Source organism: Rana temporaria, chromosome 9 (genome assembly GCF_905171775.1).
Source record: "Rana temporaria chromosome 9, aRanTem1.1, whole genome shotgun sequence".
NCBI classification, from domain to species: domain Eukaryota; kingdom Metazoa; phylum Chordata; class Amphibia; order Anura; family Ranidae; genus Rana; species Rana temporaria.
Genome location: NC_053497.1, coordinates 122,349,623 through 122,369,732, shown reverse-complemented (window position 1 = coordinate 122,369,732; position 20,110 = coordinate 122,349,623). Strand labels below are relative to the sequence as shown.

At 42.8% G+C, this 20,110-nt stretch overlaps 1 protein-coding gene across 4 annotated transcripts in view; it reads right to left on the bottom strand.

Annotated features, from left to right (window-relative positions):
* SYN1 (synapsin I) overlaps positions 1-20,110 on the bottom strand; it is a 185,343-nt gene that overhangs the window by 17,285 nt on the left and 147,948 nt on the right. For all 4 annotated transcript variants that reach the window (XM_040324370.1, XM_040324372.1, XM_040324371.1 and 1 more), the window contains exons 8-9: positions 9,712-9,786; positions 2,794-2,896 (exon numbers count right to left, since the gene is read on the bottom strand). In XM_040324370.1, the coding sequence (XP_040180304.1) occupies positions 2,794-2,896; positions 9,712-9,786 (178 nt within the window). The remainder of the gene's footprint in view (positions 1-2,793; positions 2,897-9,711; positions 9,787-20,110) is intronic.

The following is a 20,110-nucleotide window of genomic DNA, read 5'->3' as shown; positions in this document are numbered from 1 at the left end:
GGACGGGTACGGCGGTTTGCCGGGGACATGTTTGTCCTTCCGGAACGCCGGGGGGGTCTCACAATAGCCGCGGTCTTTGACCGTCGCTTTGGCTCCCGCGGACCGTGTGTGTGGGGGGGGGTGAGGTGTGTGCGGATGGGGGGGGGGAACGATTTAGAGGCACGCCCCAGGCAGGACCACCACTCCTATAAATAGAGCAGCCGTGGGTAACTCGCACTGTCGAGCTCCCAGGCTTGCACCTACTTTGAGATAACACTTTTTTAACGTCTGACAAGTAAGTAATGGCCTGACCTTTGTCTATGGCCCCTTGGATAGACGTTTTGATTTGCTTTATAGCAATATCATTAATACCTATTGATATTTATTTATACCCTCTTTTCCTTTCTATATTCTGCTGCAGTTTTTTGCCCTGATGGGCTATATCCACCCTGTACCTCTCCGGGTCAACTCAGCAGCACATCCCTTTACAGATAAAACCTTGCCGCCCAGTGGTTCACCCTATGCATCCAGATAGTCCAGGTAAACATCCCCTCCCGTTCTCCCCTTCCCCCTCCTTTGTTTCGTTCTTTTTGCTTTTTCCTTTTTTTGTTTTTGTATTCCACTTTGTCCTTTTCCCTTCCCACACCATCTCACCTTGTTATGATACACACTCAACACTTATGCCTCCCCTACACATACCGGCTATTCTTGTATTGTACACTGATATTCACTCGATTTTCCTTTTCACATTCATGCACACACATCTTTTTTTATTTTTACTTTTATATTTATATTTATATTTATATTTATTTTGATTTTTATTTATATTTATTATTATTTTTATTCTTTTCCTCACACCTTATTCACTCAATATTGTCCTCTCTTAGGTCCATCTCACATTCATATTCATTTTTCATTTGCCTCTCACGCATTTTTTTTTTTTTTTTTTTTTTTAGCTTTCCCCACTATCTGTCCATACACATATCATTCACCTTTCCTCCCTGTAGACACTCTGTTTGTATTACCACTTAGGATGCAAATATTTCCATCATGGGGGTTTCTTTTTTCTCCCCCCAGGTTTCATTATATCCTCTTTGTTTGGCTGGTTCCTCGCTCCGCCGGGCCCGGCCTTCCTTCCGTTTCTCTTGCCCTGCCCTTTTTCCCCCCTCCCCCCCACCCTCCGGCCCAATGCGGGGTCCGTGGTTGCGATCCCTCGCGGGCTTGGGGGTTGTTCCACCCATCCCACCACCTGGTCTATTTTGCAATCTTGACCTCTCCCTTCATCCTGAGTGTCCCCTGGGAATTCCCCGTCATGGCGGCCTGGTCTGTGTCTGGCTACCGGTTCTGGCTCTGGACATTCACCTTGGTAACTATATACTTTTTCAATGTCTGCAATAATGACTGTAGTTTTAATAGCTTAATACTCATATGTTTGTTTGTTTTTTGTTTTTCTAACAAATCTCATTATGTACATATATATATCTCTTTTATAGAACTTATGCCTGCAAACTTTCTTCCCCCTGAAGAAGACCCACACCAGCAAAAGGGTCGAAACGCGTCGGGGTCTTTGCGCATAAGTTAAACCAATATATTGTTCTATTTATATTTACCCACTGTACTCCAATGTTCGAATGACACTTTTTGAGTCCATGTTTCCTATATGTATCAGATGGGTGTTCCCATCCTGTTATTCATTTGTTTTTAATAAATTACATTATTTTTTTTTTATATTTTGATTCAATAATTATCAGCTGCAACACAAAGCCCCTAGGGGTACTCTTCCTTTTCTTCAAAAATCTATTCAGGGGTGTGCAGCACCTTGTATCCACAATATGTATCGCCATTCCTTTGCTAGGCATTCTTTTAGTAGGAGGGGTTATTCTGGACTAGCCATTTTTTCATTTGCCGGTGTCCAGTCCTCTTGTAGACAGAAGTATAATTTGAATATTAAAGACTTTGGCCCAGATTCACAAAGGACTTACGACGGCGTATCTCCTGATACGCCGTCGTAAGTCCGAATGTGAGGCGTCGCATCTATGCGCCTGATTCATAGAATCAAATACGCCTCACTGTTGCCAAGATACGAGCGGCGTAAGTCTCCTACGCCGTCGTATCCATATTTCCGCTGGCCGCTAGGGGCGCTTCCGTATATTTCCGCGTTGAATATGCAAATGAGCTAGATACGCTGATTCACGAACGTACTTGCGCCCGGCGTATTAATATACGCTGTTTGCGTAAGGCGTACGACCGGCGTAACTTTACCCCTCATAAAGCAGGGGTAAGTCATGTTAAGGTATGGACGTCGGAAACGTCGGAACAGCGTCGTATTTTACGTCGTTTGCGTAAGTCGTACGTGAATGGGGATGGGCGTAGGTTACGTTCACGTCGACTAAGCATTGAGCCGGCGTAATTTAGGGAGAAACTTCGACGTGATACTGAGCATGCGCGTGCATGCGCCGTTCGTTAGGCACTTCATTTACGTGGGGTCACGATTCATTTCCATACAACACGCCCCCTACCAGCCTACTTTGAATTACGCGGGCTTACGCCGGTCAATTTACGCTACTCCGCCTCAACTTACGGAGCAAGTACTTTGTGAATACTGCACTTGCCTGTCTAAGTTGCGGCGGCGTAGCGTAAATAGGATACGCTACGCCCACACAAAGATACGCCCAGATACGTGAATCTGGCCCATACCCTTTAAATTAAACCATTGACCAGGCTACATATCTGCATCTTGTTTGCAGTGCCAGTCAGCCGGGTAAATTACTCTTTCAATATAATTTTTTCACAAGGCACCCAGCTATGGCTTACCTCGATAACATGATCTCTTCCATCCTTCCCATGCAGGGCTTCCACTGCGCAGATGTCCAAACCACCAAATATTTCAGCACAAGAATCCACCCACAGTTTGTACCTGAAAGGCAAGAACTTGTTTATCTTCTTATAAGAACCTAAAATAATAGTACCACAGGTGTTATTTTAAAGTGGATCTCTGCTTAAGGGCTATAATATAAGATACCATTTGGTCTTTATAATGAAGACATGCAAAAAAAAAAAAAATTAAGATATGAAATGACCCTCAGTAGAGTCAAATCAGTGCAAGATGAATGCAGAATGGCTGTTAGTGGCAATACTAGGTCACCACATCTAAGCAGTTTAGGGCAGCAGTGTACTGTATGATAACCAAGTAAGAACAATTAACCATTTTATTCAGTGGCTTAAGTAAACCCAATATATTCATATACAGTGCCCTTTGATACCTCACAACCACACTTCGTCTTGCTTCACACTGGCGTGATTGTCAGGCGATTTAGTAACCTGTCAAGTCGCGCTCCATTAAGTGCAATGGAACTATTCTAATCGGAGCAACTCAAGTTGCTCCGACTTAGAAAAAGGTTCCTGAACTACTTGGGGAGACCTCAGAAGAACTTGCATTGACTTCTTTTACAGAAGTCATATGCAAGCCGTGATAAAGTCGCGTCAGTGTGTACTGAGCCTTAAGGGCCAAGTTAACTTTTAGGAATATATTACTTTTTTTACGCCTGTATTTAGGGTGTAACATGCTCCTAAGCACTGATCAGCACTCTTTTTCGAGCTTTCTAACTGAAAGCCTGTACAGAAACATGATACTGATTGCACAAGCCACTAATGACAGGTGCAATGCTTTGCAGGCTCCTGTAAAAAAATATATAAATGAACTTTTTTCCCTGCAAAATGATGTGCATTTTTTTTTTTATGAACGTCGCTTTTTAAACAGTGCTTGGAAAAGTGTGACTTTTTTTCAAAGTCTTTGTTGCTCAGATGTGAACAAGTCCTTAAAGTTGAACTTCAAGCATACAAATACATTTTAGTGTTCATCTGTTACCATACCTGAATTAATGTGTGTACTTGCTTGAAAACTTGTCTTCACTAAGAAAATTTTGTTATAGGCTTAGAACCAGTCACTATACAGTAGATTTCCGGGGCATGCCCACTTTCTGCAGTATGATTTGATACGTTTGTATACGGTATATGATACCCCCCTAACCCACAAGTTGTGCCCCGATGGAGGTATTTGATGCTATTTGTCGTATGACTTATCATGGATGTTGTTATTCATCAGGGTTGAGTATGTTACATCTGCCATCAATCTCTTTGCCAAACGTGTTTGGTCTTTTTCTTCTATTGTATGTAAGTTTGAAACGTAAAAAAGTTTCTTAAAAAAAAAAGGGGGGGGGGGCAGTCAGTACCAACGCTTTCCTTTGCGGGCAAGCAACCAGTCACATACCCATTTCAGTTTAGTTCTAAACCAACACAGCAGATAATATAATGTCAGCGCTGCATGCTTTGGGTTTAACTGATGCTAGAGTGCTCACAGGATCTGCCCATATCCCCTGAGGCCTCTCTCAAATTGGAACTTTGGAACGTTCGCTGTAGTTTGTTGCAACCAGGCAGGTTTTACACTTACCTGTCTGTTTGCAGCATCCCACGGCATGTAAACTGAGCTGCGCATGCACAGCTCAGCTTACAACGGCTAGCCTGATCCCTGTGCTGGAATGATTGCCTACTGTGCATGCGCAACAGTGACGTCATCCTGTGCCGACCATTGAAGCTGGCTGAAAACCAGGGCAGAGGATATGATGTGAATGCTGGCAATGGATGGGACTATTGGAGGAAAGGCAAGTATAAAAATGCTTTTACTTCAACTTTAAAGCGGTGGTTCACCCTCCATAGCAGCATTTTAGCATAAAATGAGGCATAGTAGCGTGAGCTACAGTATGCCTGTCTTGATTTTTTTAGCCCCGTACTCACAGTGCAATCCTACATTGAAGATTCCGTCTCCCCGCGGGGAATGGGCGTTCCTATCCAGACGGAGGATGATTGACGGCTGGCTCTGGCACGTCACGCTCCCCGAAGACAGCCGGAGTAGGTCTCGGCTCTTCACGGCGCTATACGGCGCCTGCGCACAGACTATGCGCAGGCGCCGTGAAGAGCCAAGCCTATTTCGGCTATTTCCGGAGAAGCGTGACGTGCCAGAGCCGGCCGTCAATCATCCTCCGTCTGGATAGGAACGCCCATTCCCCGTGGGTAGACGGAATCTTCAAAGTAGGATTGCACTGTGAGTACGGGGATAAAAAAATCAAGACAGGCATACTGTAGCTCGCGCTACTATGCCTCATTTTATGCTAGAAGAAACAATTTTTTTTTTGTTTTGATTATAGGGTGAACCCCCGCTTTAACAACAGCTATAGTTGTCACATGAAAAGATATAATAAAATATTTACAAAAAGTTGAGGGGTGGACTCACTTTTGTAAAATAGTGTGTGTGTGTATATATGTATGTGATATACACATACATATATACGCACACACACTATTTTATATTTTTATTTTTATACACATACACACATTTGATTTTTACTGGGTTTAAAAAAAAAAAAGTTTTAAAACAATTAGTGGTATTATAGATGCAAATGTCAATTTAAATTGGATAATTGGTGTGTGTGTATATATAGATATATATCTATATTTACACACATCAATTATCCAATCTAAATATATATATATATATATATATATATATATATATATATGTATATGTATGCGTGTGTATGTTGTTGTGCTCAAAAGTTTGCATACCCCGGCAGAAATTGTGAAATTTTGGCATTAATATTGAAAAAATGACAGATCATGCCAAAAAACGGTCTTTTGTTTAAGGACAGCAATCACATGAAGCCATTTATTATCACACAGTATTTTGGATCCTTTTTAAATCATAATGATAACAAAAATCACCCAAATGGCCCTGATCAAAAGTTTACATACCCTGGAATGTTTGGCCTTGGTACAGACACAGAAGGTGGCACACACAGGTTAAAATGGCAATTAAAGTTTGATTTCTCACATTTGTGTTTTTTTAAATCACAGTTAGTGTCTGTGTATAAATAGTCAATGAGTTTGTTAGCTCTCACATGGATGCACTAAGCAGGCTAGACACTGAGCCATGAGGAGGTAGAAAAGAACAGTCAAAAGACCTGCATAACAAGGTATTGAAACTTTACAAAGATGGAAAAGGATATAAAAAGATATCCAAAGCCTTGAATATGCCAGTCAGTACTGTTCAATCACTTAATAAGAAGTGGAAAATGTGGGGAGCTCTTGATATCAAGCCAAGGTCAGGTAGATCAAGAAAGCTTTCAGCCACAAGTGCCACAGGATACAAAGAAAAACCCACAGATAACTTCAGAAGAAATGCAGGCTTCTCTGGAAAAAGATGATGTGGTTGTTTTTAAGGAGCACAATATGATAATACTTGAAAAAAAAAAAAAAAAAAGAGCAGCATGGTCAAGTTGCCAGAAAGAAGCCTTTACTGTACAAATTCCACAAAAAAGCATGGTAACAATATGCCCAAGAACACCTTGACATGCCTCATTGGCTTTTTAGTTGCTTTGGCACAGTAAAGGCTTTCCTCTGGCAGCTCAACCATGCAGCTCTTTTTTGTTCAAGTATTGTTGAATTGTGCTCCTTAAAAACAACCACGCCATATTTTTGGAGAGCAGCCTGTATTTCTCCTGAGGTTACCTGTGGGTTTTGCTTTGTATCCTAAGCAATTCTTCCGCCAGTTGTGGTTACAATCTTTCTTGGTCTACCTGACCTTGGCTTGGTATCAAAATAGCCCCTAGTTTTCCACTTCTTAAAGGGGTTGTAAAGGAATTATTTTCCCCTAAATAGCTTAATTTTACCTTAGTGTAGTCCTCCTTCACTTATCTTCAATTACCTTATCCTTATTTCTTCTGAGAAATTCTCACTTCCTGTTCTTCTGTCTGTAACTACACACAGTAATGCAAAGCTTTCTCCCTGGTGTGGAGAAAGCCTCTTGAGGGGGAGGGGGGCGAGCAGGAGTGTCGGGACACTCTCTACTTTGCAGATAAAGAAAGGAGCTGTGTGTTAGTGGGCGTCCTGACACTCCTGCTCGCCCCCTCCCCCCTCAAGATGCTTTCTCCACACCAGGGAGAAAGTGTTGCATTACTGTGTGTAGTTACAGACAGAAGAACAGGAAGTGAGGATTTCTCAGAAGTAATAAGGACATTTAAAAGCAAAATGGATGAGGTAAGTGAAGGAGGACTGCACTAAGGTAAAGTAAGCTGTTTTCCTTTACAACCCCTTTAAATGATTAAACAGTACTGACTGGCATATTCAAGGCTTTGCATATCTTTTTATATCCTTTTCCATCTTTGTAAAGTTTCATTATCTTGTTATGGAGGTCCTTTGACTGTTCTTTTCTACCTAGTCGTGATTCAATGTCTAGCCTTCTTAGTGTATCCATGTGAGAGCTAACAAACTCATTGACTATTTATACACAGACACTAATTGTGATTTAAAAAATGTGGGAAATTAACCTTTAATTGCCATTTTAACCTGTATGTGCCACCTTCTGTGTATGTGCCAAGGCCAAACAAACGTTCCAGGGTATGTAAACTTTTGATCAGGGCCAATTGGGTGATTTCTGTTGTTGGGATTAAAAAAGGATCCAAAAAACTATAAGATAATACATGGCTTCATGTGATTGCTATCCTTAAATGAAAGACCGTTTTGGCATGATCAGTCATATTTTCAATATTAATGCAAAAATTTCACAATTTCTGCCATGGTATGAAAACGTTTGAGCACAACTGTGTGTGTGTGAGATATATACTGTATTTACTGGTGTATAACACTCACTTTTTTACCCTGAAAATGGAGTGAAAACTGTGCCTGCGTGTTATACGCAGGGGGCTGTGGAATTTTTTTTCCCTGAAACCTCCCTCTTAAAGTTAGGGTGCGTGTTATACCATTAAATACGGTGTGTATATATATATATATATGTGTGTGTGTGTGTGTATTTTTTTTTTTCCTAAGTAAAGATAACGTTATTATTAAATCAATAGGCACATAGCTGGCATGTAAATATTGCTCTGGTTAATAGGTTCATAACAGTATAAAAGTGGGGGAGCTGAACAGGTTAAAATTGATTCTACTTGGTAAACTGTGATTTGGTCTTCTAAAAACCTTTATATTAATATACAGGGTACTTGCAATAAATATTATGGGGGCAAAGGGGGTACATCCAATAAGTTGGAGTATGGTCTGTCTTGCTGATTTCCTAAGAACAAGTACACACAGAACATTCCATTTATGTCTGACATGCCTGAAAAAGAGGTAATAGAGGACATCTGTTGAAAATCATGAATGTGAAATATTGACCAAGAGCTGGGGGAGTTTTATGTGTTAATAAAATGAATTATTTACTAAAACTGAAAATGTCAATGTGATGAGTCACACTTTTACTTTCAGTGTCTTTCCAGAACTGGCTCCATCACAACTGGTCAGTAAATGTTAAATAAGCCCCTTTGAAGAGGTTGTTCAATGTATACAATGATACAAAACAATGATTTTTGGCTCTTGGATCTCAGCACTCACTAAAAATAGTTCTTAGAAGGAATTAACTTTACATTCTAGGTTTGGTTAAAGTGACTCTGTTGCTGCCTAAAGAAAAAAAAAGCCTATGCAAAAGAAGACTACTAATACTTACTTGGCCTGCTGCATGTGTCTCGGATCTGTGCTTTCTTGAGCTATACTGTCCAAAAGAAAATCTGCATCTCACATACGTCCGGGTATGTTGGTTGTCTGTGTTCTGTGGTTCCATCTGCCGACCGTTATTCCATTACTGTGGTAGTGACATAGGGCATGGAGGCAGGAAAGTATTAATAGTTTTCTTTTGTAGGGACTTGTTTTCTAGGAGACTACAGAGTCACTTTAGGGTTATAATGAGTTAAGGTTAGAACGGAAAGTGGGTTAAATGCTTTTAGGGTTAAGTGTTAACTTATAGAATTAGGTTGAGGTCAGATGAAGGATAAGGGTTATTAGAGCCAGGTTAAGTGTGAATTAGAGGTTAGGTTTTAGTGGGGGATAGAGTGTGGGGTGTTTGTCTTAGGCCTCGTACACACGACCGAACATGTTTGCTGAAACTGGTCCGCGGACCAGTTTCCGCGGACATGTTCGGTCGTCTGTACGGCCGACCGGACCGGATTCCCGGCCTAGCGGACAGGTTTCCAGCGGACCAATGTTTCTTAGCATGCTAAGAAACATGTCCGCTGGAACCATGTCCGTCCGGGTGATTCGACGCATGTGTGGAAGCATTGACCTTCCAGGGTCGCGCACGTCGCTGCGTCATCGTCGCGGCCACGTCACCGCGTATCCTGTCCGCAAGGAATTTGGTCTGATGGTGTGTACAGCCATCAGACCAAATGATCCCAGCGGACATGTCCGATGAAAACGGTCCGCGGACCATTTTCATCGGACAGGTCCCGTCGTGTGTACGAGGCCTAAGCGGTACGGAGTGAAGTTTTTTTTTTTTTTTTACTACTTACCTTTTTATTATTGAATGGATTGTTTAAGTCCGTTATCAAATTATAAACCTGTTAGTTAATCGGAGCGCCATACTCCCACCCACTCTATGAAATTCTTTTTTTTTAAAGTTGAAGTTGGGCTTTAGGTACATTGTATAATCGGGATGCTAAATTTGTAACCACTGGGATTTACAGTGCACACTAATGGTGCTGTCTGCCACTGATCCACATATGCATGTTTCTGCTAGGCTACATAAGGGTTAGTTTTGGTTTCCATTGTTAGTAAGTAGCCCCTGGTGATTATTGCCCCATGATGCATGCACCCTAATAAACCTTTGCTATTCCAGTGATGGAACCATACCTCTCAGAGACAGCAATTTGCTCCAGCATGGCAGATCCTGTGTTAGTCTTCCAGTTCCCAGAAATAGAAGTTCTCCTGTAATATACAAAAGAGAAGAACATTTACAGGGACCATTACCTTGACAATATTCTGGCCTTAAGTATGCATAGTGTAGGGGAAGGTTATATATTGTACATATGTGACCCTTTGTAAGGTCCACAAACAAGCTCGAAGTCGTGTCTGACTCAATTTCCACTGATGGGTATATACAGATTTTTTTTGTTTTACAAACAACAAAAGTAAGGTTCACATTATAATTCCCAAGAATGCTGGTTTGGGACTGCCGTGTCCTGCAGAACACACACTTGTTTTGGGGTTTACAAACTGCCTCTTTTTAAAGAGGATCTTCAGTCCGTTCTGAAAACATTTACAGTCAGTAGCCACACAAACTGTAGCTGCTGACTTTTAATAAACACTCACCTGTCCAAGGATCCCGCGCCGTCCTCATCTGAGCTGGTTCTCCACCGGTCTTTGGGTCCCTAGCACCAGAATGTTAACTGTGGGCAGTTAATAGCCAGATTCCCACTGCACATGTGCAAGCTGTTCTGTGCTTTGTGAATGTAGGGGGGGCGGGGTTTGAGGGGTGGAGATGAATCTCTGGTAGATGCACGGGGGCAATCTGACGTCAAGTAAGTGGGAGCAAATACTTGTCAAAACCAGGCACCCGCTTCCCCTCCACCCAAAAAAAAAAGAAAAAATATTTTGAATATGGCAGAGGAGGCGGAAGAGCGGAACATCTCCATTTTGGGTAAAGTTCGGCTTTAACGCTACTGCAGAGGGGCTCTTATATTGTGCCCTTAGAAAAGTGGTTGCCCACTTTTTGGACCTCACGGACCACTAAACTTTTGACCATGAACATGAATTTTACATGCCTTATACACAAAATGCTCCGACTCTCTGCCCCCCCCCCCCTTGCTGCCATTGGTTGTCTCCTACTACTTCACCTCCTCCTCTCTGCACTACTCCTGGAGCCTCCTTCTGAGTTCACATGAGCAGGAACTACAGAGGAGGCATTGGGTAGCAATGTGCGCTGACAGTATTGGCTGTCAGTACGCACTGAGAACAACACTGGAAACAACATTGGGTGGTATACATCCGCCACAATAAAGATTTGCAGCAGAACCCCTGGGGACCACCAAAATGTTCCCGTGGACCATCAGTGGCAACTGCTGCTTTAGAACACAAGTGAGAGGAATTAGGTAATCAGAAGCAATGCTTGAAACATTTACATCATTTGCTTATTGTAATGTGTTTGGTCTAATGACATAACCATGTTATCATTTTAGAAATGTGCAAAAACCTCATTCCATTTATTTATACATTTTTCTTGTCACTGTAATTGATAGATGTGCCTTTTTTTTTCAACTTGAATAGCTATGAGTTCTGTGCCTCTGTTATCTACCTATGGGGGACTGGAATCTTACCTATTGGACTCACTGTGAGTATCTGCTTGTCCATGGCCAGTCACTCTGTTAGCATGGAAAACCTGTATCATATCAAATTCATCCTATTGTTGTGACTGACTCATCTAAATTGCGCTGGGAAACTCCAATAACTGTCCTGTAAAGGGGAAACACCCTCATCCTATCATCAATCCACATATTATCTACACAGCACTGACACAGTGAGTCAGTATAGATTACGCAACCACATTAAAGGATGACCAAATGTAAAGCCGATGAGAGGGAAGTAGTGAACAATGCAACAATTGGGTCTTACGTCTCATTTCTATATTGGCAGTTGCGGAGGATTTTAGGAAAATCCTAATGAATGGGGCCAAATATGACCTAGACACTTTGTGCTGGGAGAATAGGCTGCCCACCATGATGTGGTCACACAGAACAATCTTCTAAAATATAAACTACCCTTTTCTTTAATGATTTCCTAAAATTTCTTAAATTTTAGGTTCAGCTAGAGTATGAGCCCTTTGAAAACACGCATGTTTTGGCAATGTATGGTACCACATCAACTACAGTGTGATATGTTGCAGTGCCAATCATTTTGAATAGTACCCAAACTAATCTCCTGCAATGTCAGCAGCTATAGTATTTGTAGCTACTGACTTTTAATTTTTAATTATTTTGATTTTCTAAAGCCGGACCTCCGCTTTAAATTGAGGTGTCAGAGGCTAGATGAAGTTTTAAAGTGCCCACTCAGTATGTCAATGGGTGGAAAGGTAGGAGGAGTTTTTGCAGTGCAGTGATTTCCATTTATTTAAAAAAAAAAAATCATTCAAAGAGCAAACTGTAGGTGGGGCAATGGCATTGAACAGAACTGCAGGTTCTTAAAGTGTTACTAAATCCAGGACCCTGCATTCACTATATTTGGTCTCCCACAGTACACAGAACATGGAAATGCAATTATTTTAGTAAATATAAACTGCTAAATTCCTTTTCTTATCAGCAGTATATAGCAGTCTTGTAACTTCTATTAATTTGTAGGACGAGTTTTCATTCTACTGATTTCACATCAACTCTGATTTCATCACATCAAACTGAGCATGTGCACAGTGACTCCAAAGGCTCTGTGTTATCGGGAGATATATTGGGGACAGTGAAAGAAGGGGAGGATCACAGAAAACCAGGATCAAGCAGCCTTTTTACACAATGTGGAGGAATAACCCCTTAGACTTCACAGTTAGTATAACAAGCATGCTTTACAGCAGGGGTGCCCAACCAGTGGCCCCGGGGCCACATGTGGCCCATGGAGCCCTCTGATGTGGCCTGCGACCTTCTGCTCTGGGATGGCTGGTTGGCAAGCCCAGATTGAAGGTTGCCGACCTGCCATCCCAGAGCATCGGCGTTGTGAATAAAGTCGGTGGTAGAGGAAGCAAGTGGCTTTTCAGAAAGTGCACCACACATGCAGGATATAATAGACGTCTATGGCAAAGTGCAGCTAGCCGCCAGGAAAACCTCAGGTACACTGCGCCACAGACCATCAGTGTAAAAGCAGCCTTAGGCCCCTTTCACACGATCGGTCCAACCCAATCGGACCCTCCATTCACCTCTATGGAGCGGCAGATGTAAACACTTTTGTCCAAATACACCTGCCTGCATCCAATCCGATCTGTTAAAAATAAAACAGAAGTGGATCCCTCCCCTTCCATCTGATTGGATCAGAGAGCCCATAGAGTAGATTGGACCATGTCTGTTTTGCATATGCAGGACTGGACTCAGACCTGGCATCTGCCCACTCTGCTCATTGTGGCCCACAACTGGTTACTAAGTCGCTTCAGTGGCCCTCGACCTTCATTGTGGCTCACACCTGGTTACTAAGTCACTTCAGTGGCCCTCGGCCTTCAAAAGGTTGGGCACCCATGCTTTATAGCATATACAGACTGATTTTACTGTTGTGGGCTTAGTAACACTTAAAATGTTGTCGGCCTCCTTAACTGTGCCAGGGGTTATTTGTGATGGTGGACAACTTTTTTTAATTCAAATGTATGAAAAGCAAAAATAGCTGTAATGATCCCGTGCAGGAAGCATGAGCAGTAAGCAAAACATAATGCACATTTAGAACATGTTTTGTAGAATGAACTGTCAAACAACAATAACGCTCCGGCCAAGGCTGAGGGTCAATATAGGGCGTTTGAGCTTAATTGCTCAGGCGTTGGGGTGTGGAACAGTCAACAAAAGCAGAGGAGGTCAGTTAGAAAGACCAGGAATGGGTCGGGTGCAAAGTTGGAAGAGTGTAGGACCACTATGGACCCCACAGCTTAAGGAATTTAGTGTGGGAGTTGTGGAGATACTAGACATCTACTCCAGTGTTTCTCAATTCCAGTCCTCAAGGCACCCCAACAGGTCATGTTTTCAGGATTTCCCTCAGATGAAATGGCTGTGGTATTTACTAAGGCAGTGAAACTGATCAAATCACCTGTACAAAATAAAGGAAAGCCTGAAAACATAACCTGTTGTGGCGCCTTGAGGACTGGAGTTGAGAAACACTGATCTACTCATTGATCAAGAAACGTTGAGATGCTTCTCACCTCCGCAAACAAGACAGTCGGCTTCTAACCGGGCCCTTGCTATTGCACGATATACAAATAGGTGGCCTATTTCTTCTGATAGGAGAAAGGGCCTGGGATCGGTCAATGAAGTCAGGCCAACTTGGCATCGTTGCAGGTTGACACATGGAAGAGAGTGAACAGAAGACCAAATACCTTTGACCAGAATCCCATTAAGCGGGGGGCAGGACCCCCAAATATGAAGTTCATCTCCACGCAGCCCCTGAAGCATCTATAACTGTATGACTAATTTAATTTGGCAATATGGGTTGGGACCCAATACCAGCAAAGGAGTACCTAATAGGCTGCCTCCAGTAGCCATGTTGAAGGAGCATTTGGCAATATTAGACCAGGCTTTGCTCCAATCCACCAAATCAATGGGAGATAAGTCACGCTCCCATTTGGGGACATAAGATAAGGAGGTTAGGGTCCAGCTAGAGTTAAGGATATGGTACCAGGGGATTCTGGAGAGTGTTGGCAGGTATGCTCAAAGGCTATTTTCTGGTATGGAAAAAAGTGTCATGGTGTCCGAGTAAGGATATCCTGTGTCGCAATTGGAGATACCGGAAGAATTCCGCTGGGGGAGCTTCATGAGTCTCAGTGAAACCCACGAGGGGAAGGTCGGGTTCCAAACAAATGCCGGACCTGAGAGGATCCATGAGCTGGCCACCAGGAAAAAACATGAGGTTGTTCTAAGCTGGAGGTAAACATGGGGTTATTCAGGAGATGGAGGAGCGGAGGGGACAGGAACATGAGCCCACAGGAGTACAGAACTGAGTCCCAAAGCTTCAAGCTATGGGCCAATAGAGGGCTGACGCAATTTAGGAGGAAGCCATAAGAGAGCAGAAATGGGGACCAGTGCACAGTTGGAGAAAGAACCCAGAGTGGAATTTTGGAGATAGCCTAGAGCATTGCAAGCTGGGAGATTTGCGCAGCCTGATAATATTTTGCAATATTTGGGACTCCAAGCCCACCTCTCAGCCTGTGGGCATATAAGGTAAGACAGAAGACACTTGGACGCTTGTTAGCCCAAATAAAGGAGAGAAGCCTTTTCTGGAGAAGACGCAAGAACAATGCGGGGACCCGAACCTGTAGGGTCCAGAAGAAGTATAAGATCTTCGGAAGGACCTTCATCGTGACGGCATGAATGCGGCCAATCAAAAATAAGGTGATGGAACGTTACAGAGGATAGAAGTTGGCAGAAACAAGAGAGGAGTAAGAGGGAGTCAGCTAATTACCCAAATATTGTAAAGCGGATCCTACCCAGCGATATGGGAAGGTGGATTAGAGGTGTGTAACCAGGGAACGTGGAAGGGAAATATTCAGCACAGTGGTTTTGTGCGGGTCAAAAGAGAATGTAGATTGGGTGAGGCGACACTCGGGTTAGTAAGAGTCAAAAAGCATCACCCGCAAACATATTTACCTTGTAACAGTTGCCTGTGTATGGAATTCCGTTAATATTTGGGTCATCTCTAGGAGCTATGGCCAGAGGCTCAAGGGCAAGGATAAAGAGAACAGGAGGCAGGGGGCAACCCTGCAGTGTTGCTCTGGAGATGGGAAATGAGGGCGATAGGCAGCCCACATAGTGAACGGCAGACGAGGGGGAAGATTAGAGTGTGGTCAGCCAGGTGAGAACAGAGTCCCGGAAGCCCTACGGCTGAAGCACATAGCGCAAGTAGTCCCACGAGAGGGAGTCAACCGCTTTGTATATGTCAAGCGAGAGGAGAAATCCTGGGATTTTGCAGTAATGTAACAGAGATATTTCTTTCATGACGGGTTTACATCAAAGTAAACAAAAATAAATCCTGAAAAATACTGCACATGGAGGAAAATCTACCAAACAACTGAACAGGATAGTGTAATGTGATCTGCCAATATTTAGACTCGTAGTATCCTATATTTTGGTAGAAATCTTGATGATTGCTCTCAAAAGGCAAGAGAAAAGGGTGAAAATATAAGATGGCGGGTGAGCACTTTCGCCTAGCAGCACTGGGGGTTGTCATTTCGAATACAAACCATGAAACTACCTGCCTGGAGTTTGCATGTTCTCCTGCGCAGGTTTCCTCTGGGTACTTCAGTTTCCTAGAAACAGAAGAAATAGCTGCACACCACAACCAACCCAAGATCCTTTAATGGACAACCAAGATGACACCACAGAACAAAGAACAAAGGTCCATCAGGCTTCCTTGTCTCACCTGGAGCGGCGAGTGTTCTTTGTTCAGTACTGCGGTTTCCTCACACACTCCAAAGACACGCTGGTAGGTTTATTGGCTTCTGTCTAAATTGGCCCTAGTGTGTGTACGTATAAATGTGAGTTAGTGACCTTAGATTGTAAGCTCCTTGGAGGGCAGGGACTGATGTGAATGTACAAGATATATGTAAATCTCTGTATAAGTACCTGTAATAAATAAAATAATAAGACATAATCATATGTGCATAGTTTCTTCATTCACCTAGGTTTTTTTTCCGCCTTGGTCCAAGTATCTTGAATATTTGACACCTTTGTTGTGTCACTCAGCACAGCTGCTTATGAGTTATGATTCGTCACCGTGTGTGCAGTAGTTTTAACCCGGAAAGTTTCATGAACTGCCATGTTATGTGGTCTAAAGAAAGTGATACAGCACTGCCTGGCACACTGCCATCTGGTGGCAATTTACAACCACGTCAACGATTTCAACACGAGCAGAACTTAAACTTAATGACCTCGAACTGGGGTTTCCACCCATTCTACAATTCTAATTAATGAGACGACATTGCATTCATTTTTTTTCTGTGTGACAAATAGACTTTTCTATAATAGCAACAAGATTGCAGACTGTAAATAGATGGAGCAACTGAGTGTTGCCTTAGGCTAGTGTAATATTTGAGTGAGTCGAAGGAATGGATTCTGTAAAAGACTAATTGAATTCCACGTATAGTAGTATTTTTCGGCTTTATAACTGGAATCTGTTAATAAACAATGATATCTTCAGTGTGGCAATATCTGCAAGCATCATGCGTTTTTAAAACCCAAATGATCTCAGATAAGGTTTGACTGTATTCTTCACCCAGTACTGTGATTTTTTTTTTTTTGGTACTAATAAATCTTATATACTTATATGACAGATATGAATAAATTGCAGCTCTTGTAATGAGACTCTGTGGGAACAAATATATATACTACTTCCACCACGGTGTTTTAAATGAAATCCAATGTGCCATGTGAGTAAACTCCACCAATTAACTTGCTATGAATTCCAACATCAGAAATGAGACTCATTTGGGTGCCAGATCACCCACCACCAATAAATCTGAAGTAGAAACTTACCAGAAGGGTGGACCTCAGAACCTAAAGGTCATTATTCACCTAAGTATGGAACTATCCCCATACAGAATTAGAAATGGACCTCATTTGCTATTTCGGCTATTTTCGGAATGCGTGACGCGCCATAGCCGTCCGTCAATCATGTTCCCCTCTTCATAGGGTGAACCCCCGCTTTAACTGCACACAGAGTATAGGTGAGGTTCTAACTGTCCCTTGCATCTCTAATAAAACTCTTGCTTGGACAAGAGGGGGAGGATTTAAAAAGCTTTTTTTTTATTGATTATCTGTTCTCCAGTGAGATAACGGCTTTTATTTTGTCACTTTCTACAATCTTGGTGTAACCTCAGACCTCTGCTCACCTTGGTGGTGAACCTGCAGGCTGGCAGCAAGGATTTCCACAGGCAGCCATTAGGCTTCACAAATGCAGCACAATCCCTGCTTCCCACTACACATGTTGCCGGTGTCTAGGGTGATTATCTTTGCATTGGCACCTGCTCCACCTCTTTTCCACATACAGTCAGTGGATCTTCATTTTTACACTACTGCAGCTGTGAGTGCAGTGCTGGGACAAGGTCATCCAGTGCTCAGGGTGAAAATACCTTACTGTGCCCCCGTTATATGTGATGTGCACTCAATCTTCTTCCCAATGTCCAGTGTATGTGCTGTCATACCCACGTATGCAGGTCCATAGTGCAGGGGTCAGAAGTGGGTGACCTACAGAGGGAAGGGCTCAATATTAAATAACCCACAGAGTGTTGAGGGGTCAGGAGTTGGTAACCCACAGAGTGTTGAGGGGTCAGGAGTTGGTAACCCACAGAGTGTTGAGGGGTCAGGAGTTGGTAACCCACAGAGTGTTGAGGGGTCAGGAGTTGGTAACCCACAGAGTGTTGAGGGGTCAGGAGTTGGTAACTTACAGCAAGCAGGGGTCAGGAGTGCGTAATCTGCAAATTACACGAACCGATTGTGTGTGGGCCCCATCGTTTTTTTTCCCCATCAGTGAAAATAAATAGAACCGGTTTTAAAATTTTCTGATGGTTAAAAAAACGATAGAAAAAAATGATCATCTGTGGGGAAATCCATCGGTCAAAAATCCACGCATGCTCAGAATCAAGGCGACGCATCCTCGGAAGCATTGAACTTCATTTTTCTCTGCACGTCATTGTGTTTTACGTCACCGCGTTGGACACGATCAGATTTTTAACTGATGGTGTGTAGGCAAGACTGATGAAAGTCAGCTTCATCGGATATCTGATGAAAAAAATCCATCGGTCGGTTTTCATCGGATGAACCGATCGTTGGTACGTGGCATTAGATTTGGTAAGCTGCAATATAATAAATGTTTGCTTTGGGGTTTTATACTTCATTAACAGTTGCATACTTTGGAAGGGACAACTGGTACAACCCAACATGTTTCCTCCATTCCCCAGAAACATAGTGCCTGACTACTCCCAAATTCCACTATAAATCATACCCTACATCAGGGATCTTCAAACTACGGCCCTCCAGCTGTTGTGGAACTACAAGTCCCATGAGGCATTGTAAAACTCTGACATTCACAGACATGACTAGGCATGATGGGAATTGTAGTTCCTGAACAACTGGAGGGCCGTAGTTTGAAGACCCATGCCCTACGTGGTCTTATGACATCCCTAGGATGCACAGCATATCACATCTAAACCTCCTAGAGAAGAGACGTGGTAGGTGGCTGGCTTATGAACTTTTCGAGGAAGACACAAAGATGAATCAATACCACAGCAACAAAGCTTGTAGATGTACAGTGTACACAGGTACTAAAATCTTATCTGGTTCTTTCTCTTTCCAAAATTTGGTATCTCACCCTTATCTAGATGATGTCACAACTGAGAATTACACATATGGGTGACTCATGGAAATAAATGCATTATATTCAAATGATATGCTATCACTATTTTGAAACAAGGTCATTAGGAGAGGACAGACATGAATTTCTCGTTACAGTCCTGACCTTCCTCTGCTTCCTTCTATACAGTTTTAAAACATAAAAGCAGACTATGAGTTGTGCAATAAATCCACGCGAGCATATCATGAATGATTACTACACAACAACAACTAATGTTACTGTGCAATGTTATTACACACAACGCTGTCTTTAATTTGAACTTGTGACAGAGTTGTTTTGTGTGACTCCTATGAGCTGTATTTACATAAACTATAATGTCAAAACTATTGGGACACACACATGAACTTTATTGGCATCCCAGTCTTAGTCCGTAGGGTTCTATATTGAGTTGGCCCACACTTTGCTGCTATAACAGCTTCAACTCTTCTGGGAAGGCTGTACACAAGGTTTAGGAGTGTCTATAGGAATGTTTGACCATTCTTCCAGAAGTGCATTTGTGAGGTTAGGCATTGATGTGGGCGACAAGGCCTGGCTCACAGTCTTCGCTCTAAGTCATCCCAAAGGTGTTCTATCAGGTTGAGGTCAGGACTCTTTGCAGGCCAGTCAACTTCCTCCACTTCAAACTTACTCATCCATGTCTTCATAGACCTTGCTTTGAGCACTGGTGCGCAGACATGTTGGAACAGGAAGGGGCCATCCCCAAACTGTTCCCACAAAGTTGGAAGCGTGTTGGGAGCAAAATGTCTTGGTATGCTGATGCCTTAAGTGGGACTTCACTGGGACTAAGGGGCCAAGCCCAACTTCTATAAAACTACCCCACACCATAATCCCCATTCCACCAAATTATTTGGACCAGTGCACAAAGCAAGGTTGACTGGCCTGCACAAGACATTTTGCTCCCAACACGCTTCCAACTTTGTGGGAACAGTTTGGGGATGGCCCCTTCCTGTTCCAACATGACTATACACCAGTGCACAAAGCAAGGTCCATAAAGACATGGATGAGCGAGTTTGGGGTGGAGGAAGTTGACTGGCCTGTACAGAATTAGATTGAAAACTGCGAGCCAGGCTTTCTCGTGCCTAACCTCACAAATCCTCTTCTGGAAGAAAGGTCAAACATTCCCATAGACACACTCCTAAACCTTGTGGACAGCCTTCCCAAAAGAGTTGAAGCT